General features: G+C 47.0%; 1 protein-coding gene across 1 annotated transcript; it reads left to right on the forward strand.

The window, feature by feature from the left end:
- The first annotated feature begins 352 nt into the window (after positions 1-352).
- On the forward strand, positions 353-7,624 carry SLC22A6 (solute carrier family 22 member 6). Its single transcript, XM_036926428.2, has 10 exons — positions 353-988; positions 1,309-1,412; positions 1,666-1,820; positions 3,017-3,185; positions 3,664-3,787; positions 3,944-4,059; positions 5,096-5,310; positions 5,421-5,529; positions 6,859-7,062; positions 7,348-7,624. The coding sequence occupies exons 1-10, from the start codon at positions 620-622 to the stop codon at positions 7,436-7,438; spliced, it is 1,656 nt and encodes a 551-aa protein (XP_036782323.1). The 5' UTR covers positions 353-619; the 3' UTR covers positions 7,439-7,624.
- Positions 7,625-24,055: the final 16,431 nt, after the last annotated feature.

Raw genomic sequence — 24,055 nt, forward strand, 5'->3', positions numbered from 1 at the left:
AACAGGGCGTCCTGTATTTTCTCTGCAACCCTTCCCAAAGACAGACTGTTTGGATCCTGCCCACTAAAAAAGGCAGAAGCCCCTCCAGAGACCACTGCACTTCCCAGAGGCCAGGCTTCTCTCTGAAAGGAAGACAGAAGGACCCCACTCTGCCCCCTCCTACCCCACATGCCCAGATGTGGCCCTCCCACCCTACTGCCACCACCCCCGCTCCAGGCCACTCTCCCTGCCCTTTATTCCCACTTGGAGAAATTCCACTGACACAAGGACACCCCGAGGGTTAATCCTTCTGATACCAAGTCACACTTTAACTCATTCCCTCCAGGCCAAGGATTAAATACTACCCACGTAGGGGTCAGGGCTACAGCAGACCCTGAAAGCCGAGTCCCCTCTCCCCCCACAGGGAAGGGAGGGACAGACTCGGACAGAGGGAAGGAGGGGCAGTCGGCCGGCTGCTGTCCTCCTGCAGAGCCAGCCCAGACCAGCTCTGGGAACCACTCAGCTGCGGAAACAGCAGCAGCCCCTCTCCTCCAGCGAAGGGCAGCAGGCAGAGAGACACAGACAGAGGTCCTGGGACTGGAAGTCCTTGGTCCCCAGCCGCTCAGCCAGGCTTGACCTCATGGCCTTCAATGACCTCCTGAAGCAGGTGGGGGGTGTCGGCCGCTTCCAGCAGATCCAGGTCACCCTGGTGATCCTCCCTCTGCTCCTGATGGCCTCCCACAACACCATGCAGAACTTCACGGCCGCCATCCCCACCCACCACTGCCGCCCGCCTGCCGACGCCAACCTCAGCAAGGACGGGGAGCTGGAGGCCTGGCTGCCCAGGGACAGGCAGGGACTGCCCAAGTCCTGCGTCCGCTTCACCTCCCCCCAGGAGGGACTGCCCTTTCCCAATGGCACTGAGGCCAACAGCACAGGGGCCACAGAGCCCTGCATCGACGGCTGGGTCTACGACAACAGCACCTTCTCCTCCACCATCGTGACTGAGGTGAGGCGCCTGCGGCTCCCTGCTCCATGCACCGTGTCGGCTATGCCTTGTCCTCTGGGACAGACTGTCTCAGACTCACCAGAGGCCAAGATGGGAAGATGGAGAAAGGGGTTCAAGATGGGGGCCTTTGTGGGAGAGGCGCTCCTGGTAGTTGCAGAGTCAAAAAAAGTCTCTCAGCTACTGAGGCCAGGGAGGCAGACAGCAAGGGGAAGTGTCGGGATTAGGGCGACACAGACCTCAGGGGGCCACCCAGAGGAGGGGAAGGAGCGTCCCTGCGCCCAGGCTCATCGCCATCTGACCTTTGCCTCCCCTCCTCGCAGTGGGACCTCGTCTGCTCTCACAGGGCCTTACACCATCTGGCTCAGTCCCTGTACATGGTGGGGGTGCTTGTCGGAGCCATTGTGTTCGGGTACCTGGCAGACAGGTCAGTCCTGAGTAGGGCCAAGGGGCCCGGCTGGGGCGGGGGCTCCTCGCTTGGGCTCGGGGGAGCTGGGTGGAAGGTCGGCATCCCCAGCTGGGTCTGGACTGAGGACCCACAGCACCAGCCTCAAGATCTGCCCAGTCCTCCAGAGACCCCCACCTGACAACCTCACCCAGGGCAGGTGCTCCTCCGGCTCTGCCCAGCTGGCCCCCCACAGTCCTCAGGACTCCTGCTGCTGGGCTTCCTCTCCCCACAGGCTGGGCCGCCGGAAGCTGCTGATCTTGAACTACCTGCAGGCAGCTGTGTCAGGAAGCTGCACAGCCTTTGCTCCCAACTTCTCCGTCTACTGTGCCTTCCGGTTCCTCACAGGCATGTCCATGTCTGGCATTGCCCTCAACACCATGACACTGAGTAAGGGATGCCTGGGGGCAGGCGGGTCCCCTCCTACTCCCCGCAGACCACCCAACCTAGCAGCCTGTTTCCAGCCTCTCCCGGCCCGCCCTCCCTGCGTCCTGCCTGCCCTTGGCCTCTCCTTTGGGTCTTCCCTTCCAGCCAACAGAACAGCCTCTTTCTCAGGCCCAAGCCATCCTGACCCCTCATGGGCAAACTCCATTTTCAGGGCCAGGCAGGCTCCATAAATGACTGAAGGAGACCAGGTGCAAGAAGCACTAGGGAGTGGTGAGGACTATATCCAAAGGAGAGTCCCACCCCATCCAGAGGGGCCAAAGACACTTAGCGGCTCCCGCCAGGAGGTTCAGGGCTATTGGACCTTCTGCACTCGTTTTTATTAATGTAAAATATCCCAGCTTTTTAAGGGTGGCAACTGATCTAATATTTTTAACATGGGCAAGCCAGCATCATGCTGACCTTCTGTGGACCGAGCACGATCTCTCCACGAGCCATCAATGTGTACCCTCTCACAGATCACCTCCCTTCCCCTGGTCCTCAGATGAGGACCCTGAGGTGGAGAGAAGGGAAAGGTCATCCCAGGAGGGTCATCCCTCAAGCCCAACAGGGTATCTAAGGATTTGGGATTCTATGGACTAAAAGAATTACCCAGGACTGAGCCAGGGCCAGGGCAGGACACCTAGAATCCGGCTGGGAAGCCCTTAGTTTCCGAGCTGCTGCCCCAGGAACCGGATCAGGTCCTCTTCACACCGCAGCGGAAAGGTGGTCCCATCCTACCTGCCTCTCCAGGAAGCAGAAAGGTCGCCACCAGGTCCGAGCTGCTCTGGCCACTAAATCCAGCCCAGGCTGAGGAAGACCAGAGGAATGGCCATTGTTGAGGATGGCTCAAGTGGTCAAAGATGCTCTGAAGGGAAAGGGGGCCCAAGCCAGAAGAGTAGACTGGGGAGGAGCAGAGACATAGCAGTGGAGGGGAAGAGCCCATTCCTGGGGATTCTGAAGCCGCCTCCCCATCCCCACCTCCACCGGAAGTCCCCCACTTCCACTGCCATGGCACCCAACCACATTTGATGCATCTTCCACTGAGCCTAGGGGCAGACTGAAGTTTGGGTGGAGGGAGGGGTCTTTGCCTGCCCCAGGGGTCCCTACCGCCTGGCAGCCCAGTAAGTTGTACCACCACCCTGTTCTACCCCTCCTTCTAGATATGGAGTGGATGCCCATCCATACGCGGGCTTTGGTGGGCACCCTGATGGGCTATGTCTACAGCCTGGGCCAGTTTATCCTGGCCGGTGTGGCCTATGCCATGCCCCACTGGCGCCATCTGCAGCTGATGGTCTCTGCGCCCTTTTTTGCCGCCTTCATCTACTCCTGGTGAGTGGGACCCAGGGTGGGTGGGCGTGCCACAGGAGCCCAGGGGGCTGCAGGGGACAAGACATCTCCCAGATCTTGATGCACACACTACCTCACAGAATCAGAGAAGGTCAAAGCGAAAAGCTCAAACCCAGGCCAGTGCCTCAGTGTGACAGATGGGGAAATAGAGGCTGTGGGAGGAAGGATTTGCCCCAGGGCGCCTAGTTCTCCGGCTTCCCCCAGTTCTTCACCCTGCCTAAACTTCTCCCTTCATCCAGCACCCAAAAGCTGAGCTCTTGGGCTGGGACATGAGCCGTCACCAAGCTGGGCACTGCTCTGTGGTCCTAGAGAGAGGGATTTGGCCAAGTCCCTGGGTTCCTGGCCTTAAATAAAGTCTCACTGCAGGTCCCTGGAAAGCCCAGCCCCCAGCCCCACCCCAGGCCAGCTGACCGGAACCGAAGCCCTGTCAGCACCCGGACCCCCTCCCCCCCATTTCCAGGTTCTTCATTGAGTCAGCCCGTTGGCACTCCTCCTCTGGGAGAGTAGACCTCACCCTGAAGGCCCTGCAGAGAGTGGCCTGGATCAATGGGAAGCAGAAAGAGGGGGCCAAGCTAAATATGGAGGTGAGACCCCTCCAGGGCCTCCCATGCCACCCACCAGGGCTCCATCCCCAAACCCAGAGCTCAGGTCCCAGGACCCGAGGGCTTCCCTGAGAAAGGGGCTAGGCTGGGAGGAGGTCCTGCGGGAGCCCAGGCCCTGAGCCCTGTCCGTCCTGGCAGGTGCTCCGGGCCAGTCTGCAGAAGGAGCTGACCATGGGCAATGGCCAGGCCTCAGCCATGGAGCTGCTGCGCTGCCCTGCCCTTCGCCGACTCTTCCTCTGCCTCTCCATGCTGTGGTAGGCCCTGACAGACTGACGGAAACACAGACAGACAGACAGGCCAAGAGACAAAAGGCTGGTCAGGGAGAGAGTGGATACAGTGTATGGAAGAAGCCAGACAGGAGGGAGGAAAAGACAACAGACCTGCCCTGCGAGGCGATAATCGTCCACCAGGGAGTCTTGAAGAAGCAGATGAAACTCCAGCCTCCATTCAGTTCCAGTCCCCAAACTGGGCACCAGTCTCTCCATCTTTTTCTCCTTTTATCAGACCTGATCCAGTATTGAAACACCTCAACAGGATCAGTGGCCCTTGACGTACAGAGTGAAGGCAGGCACCAGTCTGGTTTGCAAAACATTTGGAGATTTTACTGGCCTTGTGGTGTCTGCCAGAAACACAGGCACAGGCAGTAAGATGCCTAAAGTTCAGCTCCAAAAGTTGACTTTGGCCAAGGCTGATATCAGCCAAAAATGTTTCTTTCCAGTTGCAACATCCAGTTGCCCTTATGTGCTGCATTCCTGACCCCATCACCGCAGCACTCCTGCGACAGGCAGGAGGAGCACGGGCAGAAGGAACAAACCTACCAGCGATTTCTTTGACTCCATTTGGGACTTACTCCAGGTTGTGGGTTCTGTTCAATTACCTGAGCTTCATCTTGTGGGTGCTTAGTATTTTAGGAAGCCCAGCACCCATCTCAGGACCACGGACAGATCCTCGAAGGCTCTGGCCTCTCCCATAGGTTGACCCTAAAGATGTGGCTTCGATATCCACCTGCCCTCCACTCAATATCAACAAATAAGATAAAGACTAAAAGTATGTAAATCCTACATGGCAACTAAGTGAAAATTCCCTAACACACTGGGGACATTAGTCATCAGAAGATAGAAGTTTGGGGTGTTGGAGGACTACCCCAATACTTAAACTGAAGAAATATTAGCCAAGGCAGATTCCAGCTTCTTTAGCAGGTTATCCAGTACAGCTCACCCCTATTTTGAATGAGCACCCCACCTTTAAGCTTTCCTAACAAACTCCACACCCCTCATCCCTCCCCACTAGGTTTGCCACTAGCTTTGCCTACTACGGGCTGGTCATGGACCTGCAGAGCTTTGGGGTCAGCATCTACCTGATCCAGGTGATCTTTGGTGCCGTGGACCTGCCTGCCAAGTTTGTGAGCTTCCTTGTCATCAACTCTCTGGGCCGCCGGCCTGCACAGATGGCCTCACTGCTGCTGGCGGGCATCTGCATCCTGGTCAATGGGGTGGTACCCCAGGGTGAGCACCATGAGCGCTTTGGGCCCTCAGCCTTGGCCCCATCCCCAGACATGGTCCAACTTCCCAGCCTCTACTCCCGAGCTCCCACTGACCCCCTCCTTTCCCTCTAGATCAGTCCATTGTCCGAACCTCCCTTGCTGTGCTGGGGAAGGGCTGCCTAGCTGCCTCTTTCAACTGCATCTTCCTGTACACTGGGGAGCTGTACCCCACAGTCATCCGGTGAGTGGGAGCCTAATAGGAGGGGTTTGGGAGCATGACATTCTGCCCCCTACAGGTCAGGCCCCAAAGCATGGTCCAGTACGCCCCAGCCCAAAGCCCCCTCCCTACACCTTTCCATGCAAGGTGCCTATCAGTCACTCAGCATACACCTCGTGGCTGACACAGATGTGGCTGCCCACTAAGCCTTTACCTGACCCAAGGAGATCTCAGGAGCCACCAACAGGGGCACGGTTGGGAGCCAAGATGATTCATCTCAGAGGCAATTAATTGAAATCCTCCCTTGATCTCCAAAGCACAAGTTAGAAGCGGCCACCAAATCTAAACTCCATCTATAAGCCAAGTGGTATGTCTGAAATCAAAGACCACAAGCATGAAAGTAATTTTCTATCACAAGAGCCACAATTAATATTGGTGGTACTGAATAGTTGCATGGATAAACATAGTTTTTTTGACTGGGGGGAGAGGGTTTTTTGCATTCAGAAACAAGGAACACATGTCTATTTTAAGAACAGGATGCAAAATTCATATGAGATGTCAAAGAAATGCCAGGCTTCCCTAGGTTAGAATTCCCTAAGCTTCCCTGGGTTCAAATGAGGACCCTGAGGGGTCATGGTTACTGTTCTGGGTCTTCATGGAATTTCAGGGCCAAGAATTTTACTATAAAGCACTTGCTATATGCCAGGCACTGTCTTGAGCTTTTTCCAAAAATCAACTCATTTCATCCTATAACAAGCCTGTGAGGTAGTTATATGATTATTAAACTGAGCCACAAAAAGGTTAAGTGACTTGCCCAAGGTCACACAGCTTGTAAGTGAGGAAGCTTAGATTTGAACCCCAAGTGATTTGTCTCCTGAGTTAATGTTTTTGACTTCTACTCTCATAGAGAAAGGTCTGAACATATTCTTGACATGCAGATTCCAGGTGCTTTCACCTAGGGGGTTCTAACCCAATGGGTCGGTGTGCAACTGGTGCTCAAAGCCCACAAGGTGACCAGAGAACCAATGGCCTAACTCACCTGTCTAATTTGACAGCTCAGGAAACAAGACCCAAGAGGAAAAGGAACTTGCCCAAGGTCACACAGCAAATTAAGGACAGAGGCAAAATTCAGTTGTCTGACTCTGGCCAGAGGGCTTTCCAAACTTTTTTTTTAAATCTCCAAAACAAATGCCAAATTGGTTTGCTGATCAAATGGGGAACAGAGGAGGCACCAGGGGGTGTCCTAAGACTTGTGCTGAGGCTTGTCCTGAGCTTCTCTGGCTCCAGATTCAGCTAACACCTTAGCATTCATGCCAGAAGACTAACCAGTACCTCCCACCTTGGGCCCCACAGGCAGACAGGCTTGGGAATAGGCAGCACCATGGCACGAGTAGGCAGCATCGTGAGCCCACTGGTGAGCCTGACAGCCGACCTCTACCACTCTGTGCCTCTCTTCATCTACGGCATTGTCCCTGTGATTGCCAGCGCTGCCACTGCCCTCCTGCCGGAGACTCTGGGCCAGCCACTGCCAGACACTGTGCAAGACCTGGAAAACAGGTGGGACCCCGCCCAGAGGGGAGCACGGGCTTCCCCCAGGTCCTGCATCCAGGCTTCAGGGTGCTGGACCTCAAACCAGGCATCCTCTTCCAGGCCAGGGCTCTTCGTCTGCTTCCCCAGTGGGCTAAGCCTCCTGCAGCCTTTCCTGGGGCTCCTGGCTCCAGGGGAGTGGCAGATGTTTGCGGCTGGGCCCTGGTAGCTGGGCACAGCGGAGTGCAGAGGCCCCAGCTCCCAGCCCAGGGCCTGGAGGCTGCACACCCAAGGTGCCGTTCTCTCGCCCCCCAGGACTAGAGGAAAACCAAGGCGACAGCAGCAAGAGAAGCAGAAGCAGATGGTCCCACTCCAGGCCTCAGCACAGCAGAAGATCGGGCTCTAAGCACTGAGAAGGGGCCTTACAGAGCCCTAAAGGGAGTGAGGGTCCTGCAGATCCCGGGTCACCCAGAGGGAAAGGGGACATGGTGGCCCAAGTGTTGGGGCTGCGGTTCAGGGAAGCACCTCCCAGGAGCCCCCTCCCTGAATAGACCCCACCAAGACCACATCATTAAAAGGTTTGTGCGCAGCATCTCCCTTTATCTCTCCTGTCCCAAACGTGGCAGCCAGTCAGCACCAGCCAGCTTCCAGCCCAGAAGCTCACACAGTCCCCCAGGACTTCACAAACCATCCCAGACAACTGGAGACGAATCTCTAACCGTGGCCCCCTTCCCCTGTCCCTCCTTTCCTCCCTCTAACCCAACCCTCTTTCTCTAAGCTATTCAAATGTTTCTGTGAATTTTAAATACCTTGTGGCCCTCCCCTCCCGTCAGACTGAAATGAAAGCAGAGGCTTTGTTTCCAGCTTCTTCTGCTCTGAAGGCAGATGGGAACCTCGGGCAGCAAGGCAGGAAAAGGACAACAGCGACGCTGGAAGCTGCTCCTCTAGACCCCAGCAGGGTCCGGACTCAGGTTGCCACTTCCAGCTCTGCGTCTGGAGGTTCAGCCTGCTGGTTACCCTAAGCCCTCCTGCCATACTTCCTGGGCTTTCTCTGCTGCTGGCCTCCTGCGGACCCTGGGCTGGCGGAATGGACAGATGAAGAAAAGGGGAGGGTGGACCCCAGCCAGAGACAGCCATCCCTGAGCGCTAACTGGGTGCCAGGCACTGTCCTGAGCACTGTGCATATATTAGCTCATTTAATCTCCCCCCAACTTTCTCCAGATAGGTACTATTATTACCCCATTTTACCTATATATCCCAGATGGAGGTACCTATATCCCATAGGTACCACCTGCTATCCCAGATAAGGAAATCAAGGCACAGAGTGGTTCCGTCACTTGCCCAAGTTCACGCAGCTACTAAATTGTGGAGTCAGGATTACAATGCAGAAAATCTGGCTCTGGAATGTGTGCGCCTGACCTCTGCAGAACCCCAGGGCTGGAAGGCCCTGAGACTTTGACCTCCTCCACCCCCCAGAGACTGGCTTCTGGGCTGAAAAAAGAGAGAGAAGCGGGAGGGGAAGGAGGAAGAGAGAGAAGGGATCCTGGTAGGAACCATGTGAAAGGAGGGATTGAAAGGCGGGTTAAAGGTCACAGTAAAAAAAAAAAAACAAAAAAAAACAAACCCCGGGGGTATCCAATGGTCTGTGTCAGGGAAGCCTGGGGGCGTGGAGAAGACAGCCACCTTAGCGCCCAGTGTATGCGCGTGCTCAGTCCTGCTTGCCTCCTCTACACTTTACTATTTCCACTGCGGCTGACCCAGACCCCCAGCCCCTCATCCCTCAAGGAAAATCTGCACCTCTCAAGTTGTCCATGTTGCCTTTCAGGTGGCACTCTAGGGCTTGAGCTGAGACAGGGCAACCTGGAGGGGAGAAGTAGCCTGAAAAAGCTCCTTCTGGAAAAGCCACAAAGCCCTGGGACAGCTCACAGCAGCTCAGACAAAGGACTTCAGGGACAAACTGGGCACAGCTGAAATCCCTAATGTACCCCACCCCCCAGAGCATCTGGGGCCTTGGTCTTCCCTCCTGGTGATGATACTCCACATGCTCCCCAAGAATTTTCAGCCATCATAGACCCAATAGATGTCCGAGGGCTGCCAATCCTGCCCCCACTGCTATTTCCTGTGCAGCACTGCCCTCAAGGCTGACAAGAGGGACCTAGGGTGGCCTTCTCACAGCCGTGAGCAGGGAGACAGGCCTGGGACGCAGGACACTGGGTCTAGCCCTGATTCTACAGATCTGGGTATCTTGGGACCAGTGACTTGCCTTATCCGTGCCTCGAAACCCTGCCAGCAACTCTGACATACTCTGACCGGTGTGGGTTTCTCCTCTCTGTGCTCAGGTCACCTGGTATCTCCATCTCCATCAGAGCCAACCCCTGGTGGGCCCCACCTGGTCCAAGTCCTGGTGTGACTCAGACAGCTCATGCCATCTGCACAGAATCCATCTCCCCAGCTCCTGGCCTGGAACTTCCTATGCTCACCTCGTGCCCTTGACCAAATGGAACCCCACCTTCCTCCCCCTTTTAAGTCACCAGTAGGTGACTTCCAACCTGTGTCCCCCAGGAGTCATCCCCAAACACTGTCTCCCATCCCATCCCCTCACCTTGGCCCCAAGCCTGGGTTCTGACCCTGTCATGCGCACTCCAGTGGCCTCAGACGCTGTCCCCAGTTTCCACCACAAAGCCCTGTCCTCAGCCAGGGCTGGTAAGGCTTTTGTGGCCACCTGAGTTTCCACACTTACAGTGCCCCGAGCACTTCCCGGCCAGGATGGCACACCCAGGAGGCTCCTCAACTGTGGGGCCCTGGTAGAGTGCTCACCAGAAGCCACCTTCCCAGGTCTCCACCCTCGCATCCCAGGGCCCACCTCTATAATCCAGGCTTTTTTCCATACCAAGCCCCTCCAAGGGGCTCTTCTCTCCTTTCCCAGAAGTTTGCATAGCCCCTTGGAGAACAGATGCTCAACCAGTAAATGTCTCATACTATGTGCAAGGCTGAGTAACGGGCCCCAAAGATGTCCACACCCGAATCCCTGGAACCTGTGAATATGTCACCTTATATGGTAAAAAGGGACTTCGCAGGTGTGATTAAATTAAGGATCTGGAGATGAGGAGATGATCCTGGATTATCTGGGTGGGCCTGATGTGACCACAACAGTGTTTATGAGAGAGGCAGAGATTAGAGTGGGCAGTAGGAGATGTGATAACAGAAGCAAGAGACTGAAGTGATGCAAGAAGGGACCACAAGTCAAGGGATGTGTGTAAATCTAGAAGCTGGAAAAGGCAAAGAGATGGCTTCTCCTCTGAAGTCTCCAGAAGGAACAGAAACCTGCCTACACGTTGATTTTAAGCTTCTGACCTCCAGAACTATAATTAATTTATACTGCTTTAAACCACTAAGTTTGTGGCAGTTTGTTACAATAGCAATTTGAAACTAACACACATCCCTTATCCAAGAGTGTCAAACTGGCCCATAGAGCTTTTATTTTTCTATACACTATTTTTTGGTGGGAATAGGATTATACTGTCCAGTCACCATAAGCCTCACCACTCCCTATTTTCTTACATCTAGTCAGCATCACTCATTTATGTTACCCTATGGCCCTTGAACCATTTAAGCTGGGGACTCCTAGAGTCTCTGTTAACACCCCTCTCTACCTTCATGTATTTTTTAAATTGTGGGAAGAAAGATTTTTGTCATAGCTCTAAGAGGCAAAAATAAAAGCACTGAGTAGACTCCAGGTCCTCCTCTTTTAAGAAAACCATCCAGTGACATGTTCTGATATGTGGCTGTTTCCACGTGGTCATAGAACAACAGCTGAATACATTGCAAAAATCTGGATTAAGAAACTAGATGAAATTGAGGCTCAGTTTCCCTAACCAGTTCTCATGATTCTGATCCTGCTTCTCCCAAACTCTTCCCCCAAGAGAAGCCACACCCCATTAGCAACTTGCATGTGAGCCACACCTAGAGATGAAACCAAGTAGCCTGTTAGGGCCTGAATTGGTCAGGGTTTAGAGACAGGTGGTAGACAATGTTGAGTCTGGATGGGATGTCTGGAACTGTCGTAGCCAGCTTGTGACCCAGGGAAACCAGAACAAGGACTAAGGCAACAACTGAAAGTAACATAGTGGAAAGATAGAACCAACCTGGGGTTTGATTATATCATTGAGCTACTGATTTAACCAATTTTGAAGCCACTTACCTCTACTCTTAATTGTTAAGTGTGGGAATTTTTTAAATTCTCCTTCTTTAAGCTTTTGTGAGTTGGTTTTTCTGTGATTTTCCACCAAAGACATCTTAACTAATACATTTTGATAGCCTATTGAAATACAATAGACCATTAATGGCTCATATTTATTTACAGTGCATGATTTGATGAGTTTTGAGAGATGCATACATGCATAAAACCTTCACTGCAATCAGGAAAATGAACGTATCCATCACCAACAAAAGTTTCCTCATACCCTTTCTTTGTGTGGACACAGGCTTCCATTTTTCTTGAGCAAATCTCAAGGAATGGAATGGCTGGGTAGTATACAAGGTATGTTTAACTTTTAAGAATAGCCAGTTTTCCAATTATATGCTAACAAATTGGATAAACTAGAAGAAATGGACAACTTTCTAGAAAAATACAACCTTCTAAGACTGACCCAGGAAGAAACAGAAAATTTGAACAGACCAATTACCAGCAACAAAATTGAATTGGTAATAAAAAATTGGTAATAAAAAAATAATAATACCTAAGAACAAAACCGCTGGAGCAGATGGCTTAACTGCTGAATTTTATCAAACATTTAGAGAAGACTAATACCCATCCTCCTTAAAGTTTTCCAAAAACTAGAAGAGGTGGGAATACTTCCAAACTCATTCTATGAGGCCAGCATCACTCTAATACCAAAACCAGGCAAAGACACCACAAAAAAAGAAAATTATAGACCAATATCCCTGATGAACATAGATGCAAAAATACTCAACAAAATATTAACAAACCGAATTCAAAAAGACATCAAAAAGATCATACATGATGATCAAGTGGGATTTATATCATGGATGCAAGGATGGTACAATTTTGAAAATCCATCCACATCATAGACCACATCAACAAAATGAAGGACAAAAATCACATAGTCATCTCAGTAGATGCCAAAAAAGCATCTGACAAAATTCAACATCCATTCTTGATAAAAACTCTCAACAAAATGGGTATGGAGGGCATGAACCTCAATATAATAAAGGCCATATATGACAAACCCACAGCCAATGTCATTCTTAACAGTGAAAAGCTGAAAGCTTCTCCTCTAAGATCAGGAACAAGACAAGGATGCCCACTCTCCCCACTTTCATTCAACATGGTACTGGAGGTCCTAGCCACGGCAATCAGACAACACAAAGAATAAAAGGCATCCAGATTGGTAAGGAAGGAGTTAAACTGTCACTGTTTGCAGATGACATGATATTGTACATAAAAACCTTAAAGAATCCACCCCAAAACTATTAGAACTAATAACTGAATTCAGCAAAATTGCAGGATACAAAATTAATAAACAGAAATCTGTTGTATTCCTGTATACTGATGATGAACTAGCAGAAAGAGAAATCAGGAAAACAATTCCATTCCCAATTGCATCAAAAAGAATAAAATACCTAGGAATAAACTTAATAGGTGAAAGCTCTGTACAATGAAAACTACAAGATGCTCATGACAGAAATTAAAGAAGACATGAATAAATGACAATGCATCCCATGCTCATGGATAGGAAGAATTAATATTGTCAAAATGGCCATCCTGTCTAAAGCAATCTACAGATTCAATGCAATCCCTATCAAAATACCAAAAACATTCTTCAGCAAACTAGAACAAGTAGTTCTAAAACTCATATGGAACCACAAAAGACCCCAAATAGCCAAAGCAATCCTGAGAAGGAAGATTAAAGCAGTGGCGATTATCCTCCCCAACTTCAAGCTCTACTACAAAGCCACAGTGATCAAGACAATTTGGTACTGGCACAAGAACAGACCCATAGATCAATGGAACAGACTAGAGAGCCCAGATATAAACCCACATATATATGGCCAATTAACATATGATAAAGGAGCCATGGACATACAATGGGGAAATGACAGCTTCTTCAACAACTGGTGTTGGCAAAACTGGACAGCTACATGTAAAGAATGAAACTGGATTATTGTCTATCCCCATATACAAAAGTAAACTCAAATGGATCAAAGACCTGAATATAAGTCATGAAACCATAAAACTCACAGAAGAAAACATAGGCAAAAATCTCATGAATATAAACATGAGCAACGTTTTCCTGAACACATCTCCTCAGGCAAGGGAAGCAAAAGCAAAAGCAAAAGTGAACAAATGGGACTACATCAAACTAAAAAGTTTCTGTAGAGCAAGGACACCATCAGCAGAACAAAAAGGCATCCTACATTATGGGAGAATATATTTGTAAATGACATATCCAACAAGGCGTTAACATCCAAAATATATAAAGAACTCACATGCTTCAATACCCAAAATGCAAATAACCAATTAAAAAATGGGTGGAGGATCTGAACAGACACTTCTCCAAAGAAGAAATTCTGATGACCAACAGCACAGGAAAAGATGCTCCACATAGCTAATTATCAAGGAAATGCAAAATAAAACCACAATGAGGTATCACCTCACACCAGTTAGGATGGCCACCATCCAAAAGACAAGGAACAACAATTGTGGGCAAGGATATGGAGAAAAGGGAACCCTCCTACACTGCTGGTGGGAATGTAAATTAGTTCAACTACTGTGGAAAGCAATATGGAGGTTCCTCAAAAAACTAAAAATAGAAATACCATTTGACCCAGGAATTCCACTCCTAGGAATTTACCCAAAGAAAACAAGATCCCAGATTCAAAAAGACATATGTACCCCATGTTTATCGCAGCACTATTTACAGTAGCCAAGATAGGGAAGTAACTTAAGTGCCCATCAGTAGATGAATGGATAAAGAAGATGTGGTACATATACACAATGGAATACTATTCAGCCATAGAAGAAAACAAATCCTACCATTGTAACAACACAGAAGGAGCTAGAGAGTATTATGCTCAGTGAAATAAACCAGGTGGAGAAAGACAAGTACCAAATGATTTCCCTCATTTGTGGAGTATAATAATGAAGCAAAACCAAAGGAACAAAACAGCAGCAGACTCACAGACTCCCAAGAAGGTACTAGCGGTTACCAAAGGAAAGAGGGTGGGAAGGGAGGGAGAAGGGGATTAAGGGGCATTATGATTAGCTCACATGATGTAGGGAGGCCACTGAGGAAGGCATATAGCACAGAGAAGACAAGTAGTGACTCTATAGCATCTTACTACACTGACGGACAGTGACTGCAATGGGTTGTGTTGGGGGGACTCAATAATATGGGCGAATGTAGTAACCACAGTGTTGCTCATGTGAAACCTTCATAAGATTGTACATCAATGATACCTTAATAAAAAATAAAATAAAATAATAGCCAATTTCCAAAGTAGTTGTAATATTTCACATTCCAGCCAGCAAGTATGTGAGAGTTCCAGTTGCTCCATGTCTTTGGCAACACTTGGTATGATCAATACTTTAAATTTTAGCCATTGTAGTAAGTGAGTAGTGGTATATTATTGTAGTTTTAATTGGCATTTTCCTAATGACTGATGATGCAAAGCACCTTTTCATGTGCTTATTTCCTTCTAGATCTCTTGTTGGTAAAGGGTCTGCCCACAAATTTTGCACATTTTTTATATGATTGATTTCTTATGATTGAGTTGAAAGTTCTTTTTAATACTCTAGACACAAGTCTTTTACCAGATACATGTTTTGCAAATATTTTCTCCAAGGTTATAGCTTGCGTTTCCATTTTTATTACAGGACTTTAGAAGAGCAAAAGTTTTAAATTTTTGATGAAAACCAATTTACTGATTTTCTTTCACACTTCATGCTTTTTGTGTCTTATTTTTTAAATCTTTCAAAACCCAAGGACACTAAAATTTTCCTTTATACTTTCTCATATAAATTTTATCATTTTAATTCCTACATTTAGGTCTATCATCTATTTTGAGTTGTCTTTGTGAATAAGGTCAGGTAAGAGGTTTGTGCACATGGATATCCAATTGTTCCAGCACCATTTGTTCAAAAATTTCCCCTTCATCCTTGAATTATCTAGACATCTTTGTCAAAGATCAAATGGTTATGTGTGTGGCTCTATCTTTGGACTCCCCGTTCGGTACCATTTATCTATTTATTTGTCTTTACATGAATACCACACTGCTGTTTTGATTGCTTTAACTTAATAATTAATCTTCAACTCAGTGTAGATTCTTTAATTTTTTTTTTACCTTACAAAGTTGTTTTGACTAGTCTAGATCCTTTGTCCATATCGTTTTTTAAAAGCAACTTGTAAATTTAACCAAAACAACCTTTTGCAATTTTGATTTGTATTGCATTGACTCTATAGATCATCTTGGGAATAATTGACACCCTAGCAATACTAGTGTTCCAATCCATGATATAGTCCTCTACTTATTTAGACCTTATTTAACTGTTCTCAGACATGTTATGTAATTTTCAGTGCACAGGCCTTGCACATATTTTATCAAATTTTTCCCTAAGTAGTTCATATTTTTCTTACTTTCATCCCTGTGACTAATTTACATTATGATTTAGATTTTGTGCCTCTTTATTCCCTCACATATTTCACCCACACACACCTCAACCCCTCCCCCATGGTAACTACCAGTCATTTTTCAGTGTCTATGAGTCTACTGCTATTTTGTTCATTTTATTTTGCTTTGTTTTTAGATTCCACATATAAGTGAAATCATATTGTATTTGTCTTTCTCCACCTTGCATTATTTCACTTAGCATAATACCCTTTAAATCCATCCATGTTGTCCCAAATGGCAGGATCTCTTTCTTTTTCATGACTGAATAATATTCCACCATGTATATGTACCACATCTTCTTTATCCATTCATCTACTGATGGACACTTTGGGTGCTTCCATATCTTGGCTACTGTAAATAGCGCAGCAATACACATAAGGGTGTGTATATCTTTTCGAATCAGAGTTTTTGTTTTCTTCAGGTAAATTCCTAGAAGTAGAGTTCTTGGTCACATGGTACTTCTATTTTTAGTTTTTTGAGGGAACTCCATACCACTTTCCATAATGGCTGCACCAATTTACATTCTCACCAACAGTGTAGGAGGGTTCCCTTTTCTCCACATCCACTCTAACACTTATTGTCATTTAGTGGCCATTCTAACTGGTGTGAGCTGATGTCTCATTGTGGCTTTGATTTGCATTTCCCTAATGATTAGGGATGTGGAGCACCTTTTCATGTGCCTGTTGGGTGACTGTATTTCTTCTTTGGAAAAATGTCTATTCATGTCTTCTGCCCACTTTTTAATTGGGTTATTTGGTTTTTTGGTGTTGAGGCATATAAAGTCTTTATATATTTTGGATGCTAACCTCTTATCAGATAAGTCATTTATGAATATATTCTCCCTTACTGTAGGTTGCCCTTTTGTTTTGCTGATGGTGTCCTTTGCTCTACAGAAGTTTTTTAGTTTGATATAATCCCACCTGTTTATTTTTGCTTTTGTTTCCCTTGCCCAGGAAGATGTGTCCAGAAAAAAATTGCTCATGTTTATTTTCAAGAGATTTTTGTGTTTGTTTTCTTCTAAGACTTTTGTGGTTTCATGTCTTATATTTAGGTCTTTAATCTATTTTGAGTTTACTTTTGTGTATGGAGTTAGATAGTAATCCAGTTTCATTCATTCACTGCATGTAGCTTTCCAGCTTTTCCAACATCAGTTATTGAAGAGACTGTCTTTTCCCCATTGTATATTCATGGCTCCTCTATCATGTATTAATTGACCATATATGTGTGGATTTATTTCTGGGTTCTCTATTCTGTTCCACTGATCTATGTGTCTGTTCTTGTGCCAGTACCATACTGTTTTGATTACTGTATCTTTGAGGTAGATCTTGAAGTCATGGAGTGTAATTCCCCCAGCTTTGTTCTTCTTTCTCAGGATTGCTTTGGCTATTCGGGATCTTTTGTAGTTCCATATAAATTTTAGGATTATTTTCTTTAGTTCACTGAAAATTTTCATTGGTATTTTGATAGGGATTGCTTTGAATCTGTAAACTGTTTTGGGCAGCAGTTCATATTTTATACAATAATTAGTGATATTTTTATATCAGTTGACAATTGTTTCTTTGCTGTTCTATAGAAATATACTTGATTTTTGTACATGGGCCTTGTACCTTGAAAATTTGCTGACATCACTTATTAGTCCTAGTAGCTTTTTTGTAGATCCTTGCCTATTTTCTGTATGAACAATCATGTTGTCTGAAAAAAAAAAAGCAGATTTCCTTCTTTCCTTTCTGAATTTCTTTTACTTATATTACACTCCAATACAGTGTTGAATAAAAATGGTAAGAGTGAATATCCTTGTGTTTTTCTTGAATTTAGGAGGAAAACATTTAGTCTTTCTCAATTAAGTATGATGTTAGCTATAGTTTTCTCATAAATGTCCTTTATCAGTTTGAAGAAGTTCTCTATTCCTAGTTTGCTAAGAAGTTTTCTCATGGGTGTTATGGATGTTGAATTTGTCAAATGCTCTTTCTGCCTCTATTGAGATAATTATACAGTTTTCCTTTTTCATTCTATTAATGTGGTTAATTATATTTACTGATTTTTTAATATTAAATCAATCTTGCCTTCCTTGGATAAACCCCACTTTGTCAAGATGCATTATCCTTTTTATATGTTGTTGGCTTAAGAGATATTGGTCTCTACTTTTCTTTTATTGTAATATTTTTGTCTGCTTTTAGTATCAGAGTATTATGGATTGAGAGTTTGGTCCCTTCAGGCTTTCTTCCTGGGGGCAATTTCTGGACTGTGGAGCAGAGAAATGAAATCCAAAGACATCCTAGCAATCTCACTGAGTTGAGGAGCACAAAAGGGAAGTTCAGAGTGGCCAAGGCAGCTTGAATTTGCAGGGCAAACTTCTGCAGAGGAAAGAGCTATGCAAACATAGAGTTTCATAAATCCACAGTGTATATAAAGAACACCACCACTTAGTAAAAAGAAGTCAAACACTCCAATTCAAAAATAAGCAAAAAAAATTGAACATAAAGTTCACCACACAAGATATATGGAATGGCTAATAAGCAGATGAAAAGATGTTCATCAGTCATCCAAAAAATGCTATTTAGATCAAGGGAGATCTCTGAACATCCACACAAAGGGCTAAAATTCAAAAGATGGGCCATAGCAAGTGTTGAGAAGAATGTGAAGGAACTGGATGTCTCATGCATTGCTGGTAGAAAAATAAAATTGGGAAATACTTTGGGAAACAATTTGACAGTTTCTGATAAACATACTTAACACATGACCCAGCAATTCCATGTCTTCGCATTTACCCAAGAGAAATTAGGACATATGTCCACACACTGAGCACAAATGTTCATAGCAGCTTTATATTTATAAATAGCTAAAAAGTGGAAAAAGCCCAAATGTTCACCAACAGGTGACTGGATAAGCAAATTGTGGTATATCCACGTAATGGAATAACATGCAATAAAATAATTCATATAATGAAGAATTCAGCAATAGAAAAAGAATGAACTATTGGTACACTACAGCATGGATGAACCTCAAAAACATTTGGCTGAACAAAAGAAGCAGACACAAAAGAGTATACACCATATGAGACTAACCTGCAGCTCTTGAAAAGACAAACTGCCTAGGGCTAGGTAGAGATTGATGGGGATGACATATGATACGGAAATGAGGGCGGTAATGGAAATGCTCTATATAGTGGTTATAATGGGTGTGTAGATGTGTCAGACTTTGTCACAATGTACCCCCAAATCGATGCGTTTTATTATATATACCAAACCTCAATAAATTTAATTTAAAAATTTTTTGAGGATGTTTAACCAGCTAATGGTACAGAATATGGTAGATATTTCCTTGGTTTTAGTTGTTACAGTTCTGGGTAAGAGAAAACTTGGGAGTGGGTTGTAGAGGATATTCTAATCTGGATATCATAATACAGAGTAGAGACTCTGATGAGAGTTTACTCTTTGAGGGCAGGTTAAGCTGTAGCATGACCCTGGCCCAGGGCTGAAGAATCAAGTTCTGGGATTCACTCAGAGGCAGTGCTCACAGGTTGAAAGATGTTATGCCCACAGCACAGTGGCAATCTAGTGTGGGCTCTTTAGGGTCTTTCCCAGCCCTGTCTGGCTCAGAGTGGCCCAGAGAGAAGTTGATCAGTCCAGGCTTGGTGCTCACGCCCGCCTGGGCCTCCCTCCCGGGCCTCAGCACTTTCCCTTCTTCCCTGCCCCAGGAGGAGGCTGCCTGACCGGGCCTGCTGTGGGGAGACTCAGACTGCCAACCACAGAGGCATAGTGAGCGTGCCCCCACCGCGGGAAGGGAGTTTCTTCCACCTGGTCCAACTTTATCTGCCTGGAACAAACCATTGACCTGCTAGGTCTTAATAATGGAATGTCCTACTCTCAAGTCACAACTTCAAAGAAGTTATAAAAACTACTGCTGGCCATCATCAGGGCCTGGGGCTGCAGCAGATCCAGGAACTAATGAGCTGAAGAGACAAAGGGAAGCGGGTTGCGGGAGCAGGAGAGCTCGGCTGCAGCCCCTCCTGCAGGGTGCTGCTCAGGGCCTCCCCTCAGAGCTCCCGCAGCCGGTGGCGCAGGGGATCCTGGTCACTGTGGTGATCGTCCCACCGCTCCTGACACACCGCAAGGGCTCTACAGAACTTCCCCACCTGCCGCCTGCCAACGCCAGCCTCAGCAAGGACAGGGAGCTGGAGGCCTGGCTGCCCCACGGTGGGCAAGGGTGGCCCGAGTCCTGCCTCGGCCTCATCTCCCCCAACAGGGACCACCCTTTCCCAGTGGCACTGAGGCCCACAGCACTGGGGCCACAGAGCCCTGCACCAGTGGCTGGGTCTGTGACAACAGCACATTCCCTCCCATCACTGTGACTGAGGTGAGGATACCCGAGTCCCTGCCCCACTTCCAGCCCCTGTGTCCCCAGCTTACCATCCCCACACACAAACACAGACTATGCAGACGTGACCTGGGTTTGTCTGAAAGTGGCAAGACCTGGAGCTGCGAAGTGCTTTGCCCAAAATGTAGGAAAGACAGCAGTGGTTGGAGGTGAGGACTTCCTCATAGAGGGAAGTCCAGACAAAAAGTATCTCCCTGCCCCTCCACCCTCACAGAGAGAGACACGGCAGCAGGAGTTTAATGTTCTACTTTGGTTTCCCTGGGGGGTTAGACAGTTCCACAGGGTAGGAGGGTGAGGCTGGGTGGTAGAGGAAAGGAAAAGGGAGGCGTACAGGTGGAGGAAGGCAAAGGGGGTATTCCTGGGGAGGGCGTTCTGGGTCAAAGTCCTAGAGACAAAAACGTTTCCTGACTTCATCTAGAAATAGCTCCCAGCAGCTGGGGCCAGGAGATGGAGAACAGCCAGGGACTAAGATGGGAAAGGGAGCAGGGTTATGGGGGCTCCTCTCAGCTCTAGTAATTTAACGCCTCCCCCAAACACACACACACACGATTGTAGAGTCACCCTGGCCTGCTAAGTGGTTCCTGCAGCTGAATTCTGCACTTGGCAGCTGTCACACTGATCATGCTCCTAACATCTGTTGCAGCCACTGATCTTTTGGTTGCAAGGAAGAGCAGCTCTCTCAAATCACCTGATGGAAAACAGGGGTATTACTACCACATACAGAGATTTCAGGGAATCCAGAGACAGGAAACAAAGTGCCCAGGCCTCGTGGAATCTGGAACCAGGAATTGGAGCACCAGAGGCATCTCGTGTACAGTTATTCTGTAACTCTCTCCTTCTCAACCCATTTTGTTTGTGTGCTCATCCTGAAAGATGACACCGGTACCCACTCTGATACATTACCTCTCAGATTTAGGGCCCACTCCCCCCACCCAGAACGTTCTTGTGAATCTTAATTCAGATTCTTAGAAAAGGCTCTGATTGACACAGCACAGTACACTCAGGAGCCCTCGGCAACAAACACGGGTATCCACACTTCATCAAATCATCATGCCAACGGGGAGTAGGCTGGGTTATGCGGCCCACTGCAGAAGTCAGGGCTGTGGCAAGAAGGTGGCCGAGACGTGGCTGCAGTCGGCACAGTCCCCACACCTGCCTGATGTAGCATCTGTCTGAAACTGACCAAGTTAAGCCATACTCCCACGAGACAGACCCAAGATACAGGAGCAAAAGGGGACTAAGTATGACGAGTCCTCTTCCCTCTGAGGCATGTAAGCATCATATGCTATCACCTCCATGCAGAGCCGCAGAGGCTTTCTTCATTATCTGCCACCCTCAACCCCAGTTCTAAGACAACCTCGTCCACCCACCTTAACTTGTACCTTATCAGACCTTCCAATTCTGCTTCCCCATTTCCCTTCTTAAAACTCTACACTCTGCTTTCCAAGGTGGACAAACTCCAGGGACTCTCGACTTAGCTGCTGCTCTTCCATGCAAACCAGCAGGCAGTTTGATCCAAAGCTCAGATGTCTTGTCATCCAGAGCAAAGAATCTGGGCGAGTGAGCCCCTTGGATTGCCATCTAAATAGCGACTTGGCAATAATCTCCTCACCATTGTTGGTTTCGATGAGTGACAAGACAGATGCACACAGTTCTGCCATTCCCTGAGATGTATGGAGATGCCAAGCATAATCCAATCCTCTTCCAATAGGCACCAATGGGCTATCCACACACACCACCCATCATCCCCCACCATGCATGAGCATGGGGCATGGAGAGGCATGTTTCATAAGCACAGCCAGGACACCACATCCTGGGGTAGCTAATGCCAAAGTCTGTGGCTGCCCCCAAGAACATTTCTTTAGGATAACAGGCAGCTTACACACATAACCCAATGTGAAGCTGGACCTCTTAAGTTGTAAAACAAATGAAATGGCTCACAAGTTCACGGGGGCTGCTTAAGCAAGCAGACTAATCACAATGAAGACACTCCACCCAGGCCACAGGCTGATCGACGGGCACAACAGCACAGGCCACCTGAGAAAGACAAGCCCCAGCCCACCCCTGGGAAGGAACTCCCAAACAGCCCAAAGGGATACTTCCACACTCTGCATGTAAAGCAAAAAAAAATAAGAAAACAAGAAAAAGATGTTGACTGTGGGTTACAATAAAACCCTGCCTGAGCTCTTCTCCTTATTTCCTTCTGAATTAAAATATCCTGAGCAATAACTAGCAGCTTCCATCTGAACTATATTAGTCAGGACTCTTGTTTGCAAGTGGTTGCAATTCAACTCAAGTGGACCTGAACATGAAAAGAGCATAGAAAGGTTCCCATACCCAAACCACAAGGTAGGCAGAGGTTGAGCCAACTCTAGGACCAATGGGAAAAGGGCCACAGACGTCACCAAGACCCTCGCAGGCTCTCAACTCTGCTTTTCTTTGTAAGCTTGGAATGTTTAGTATGCACAGGGTCCTTCTCAAGGTGGCCACTAACCATTCTGGGCTCACTCCTAATAACTTCTCCACCAGGGAGAAAATTTTTCTTAGCTCCAATTTTGAGAAATTCTAGGAAAGATTTATTGGCTGGCTTGGGTCATGTGCCTACTCCTTGGTCCAGTGACTGTAAGGTAGGAAGTTCATGACTTATTATGGCAGTCCCACCCCTTCCCAAGTCTCCTGCCTACTCCTGCTCTGAGGATGAACAGCCACCATTTTACCTTTACTTCCTGATCCCACCGCCATTTGTTTTCTCTTTTTCTCCTTTTCCCTGAGACCAGGCTCATAGCACTGTCATTTATCACAGCCTTTATTAAGTTAGTGCAGAGCCATCTAAGCAGCAATTCTCTTAGTCGACCTCAAATCCACCACTGTCTATTCCAGGACATTGGTCCTGTTAGTGATAAAGTAATTCTCTACACATGAGGCCCAGAAATATTTGACATGTGGGGTTGCAGGTGCACATGAAGAGAACACAAATGGTAATAGGCAATGCTAACCCTAAGGTGTATAAGCCTCATGCAACTGTTGCTTTTGCCTATGACAAGTCCCTTAGAGCAGGCCAGAGCCGAGTCTTTCTGAGTATTCTATATTCGTTGATCAGTTTCTCATCTGGATGACATATAGACTTTACCTCTAGACTGAGTACAGATTTTGTTCTCTTTGCACTCCTCTGACTCCTTGCCTTCTTCCTACAGCCTTGTGCTTCTTATCTTTCCATTCCTCAGTACTTATCTGTAATATCCTTAACACACTCATCTTAGTGTCTCATGTGCACCTCCACAGTCACATTCCATTCACATGTTTCCATTAAAGTGTTACTAAAACTAATTCCCAATCTGACACAGGCGCATGATCTTCTTCCAATTAAAGCTGTATCAGATAACACACAGAATTATGGATTAGCAGTTATGTGAATAAGACAACAAAAATTCCATTGTTCTTTGGACTGTTTAAATGTTGACATCCCAGATTTTATGTCATGTGGTGTGTGTAACAATGAGGAATAAAAGTCCTACAGTAATAAGTATATTCACAAATAAGGATATCAAGATTATCAAGTAACTACCCTTGAAGGATGAATTCATTTGGGCATATATTGTACATCCTAGGAGGCATTCCCTAATTGTTCTGGTCATTCCAGCCCTTTCCCCTTTTTTCTGTCAACAGAAGAAATTACAGTTTTAAAGCCATTCAAAAGTATACAAAAATTAGCTCTTAATTGTAAAAGAGATACCATGGCTATTTATCACTTCAGTTTAATTTTAATGGCACACCCATCAGTAGTATGACTTTTCTTCAGACTATAGAGCTGTTTTATTATATCTAGAGACCATAAAAAGATAATGCAGTGAATAATAGGGAACAAGAATCTAAAGAATAAAATTTGCAAATATTAGAAATGTCATAGCAGACCAAAGGTACTCAAAATCAGCTTTATCCTTCATAAAATATAAGC

This window comes from Manis pentadactyla, chromosome 9, assembly GCF_030020395.1.
Source record: "Manis pentadactyla isolate mManPen7 chromosome 9, mManPen7.hap1, whole genome shotgun sequence".
NCBI classification, from domain to species: domain Eukaryota; kingdom Metazoa; phylum Chordata; class Mammalia; order Pholidota; family Manidae; genus Manis; species Manis pentadactyla.

What these genes read in the sequence shown, in the direction of transcription:
- SLC22A6 (XM_036926428.2), top strand. Translation starts at nt 620, where the DNA reads ATGGCCTTCAATGACCTCCTGAAGCAGGTGGGGGGTGTCGGCCGCTTC. An exon ending in GGGCCAAGCTAAATATGGAG is followed by an intron (nt 3,788 to 3,943) that starts GTGAGACCCCTC and finishes CCGTCCTGGCAG; the next exon opens with GTGCTCCGGGCCAGTCTGCA. An exon ending in CTCTGCCTCTCCATGCTGTG is followed by an intron (nt 4,060 to 5,095) that starts GTAGGCCCTGAC and finishes CCTCCCCACTAG; the next exon opens with GTTTGCCACTAGCTTTGCCT.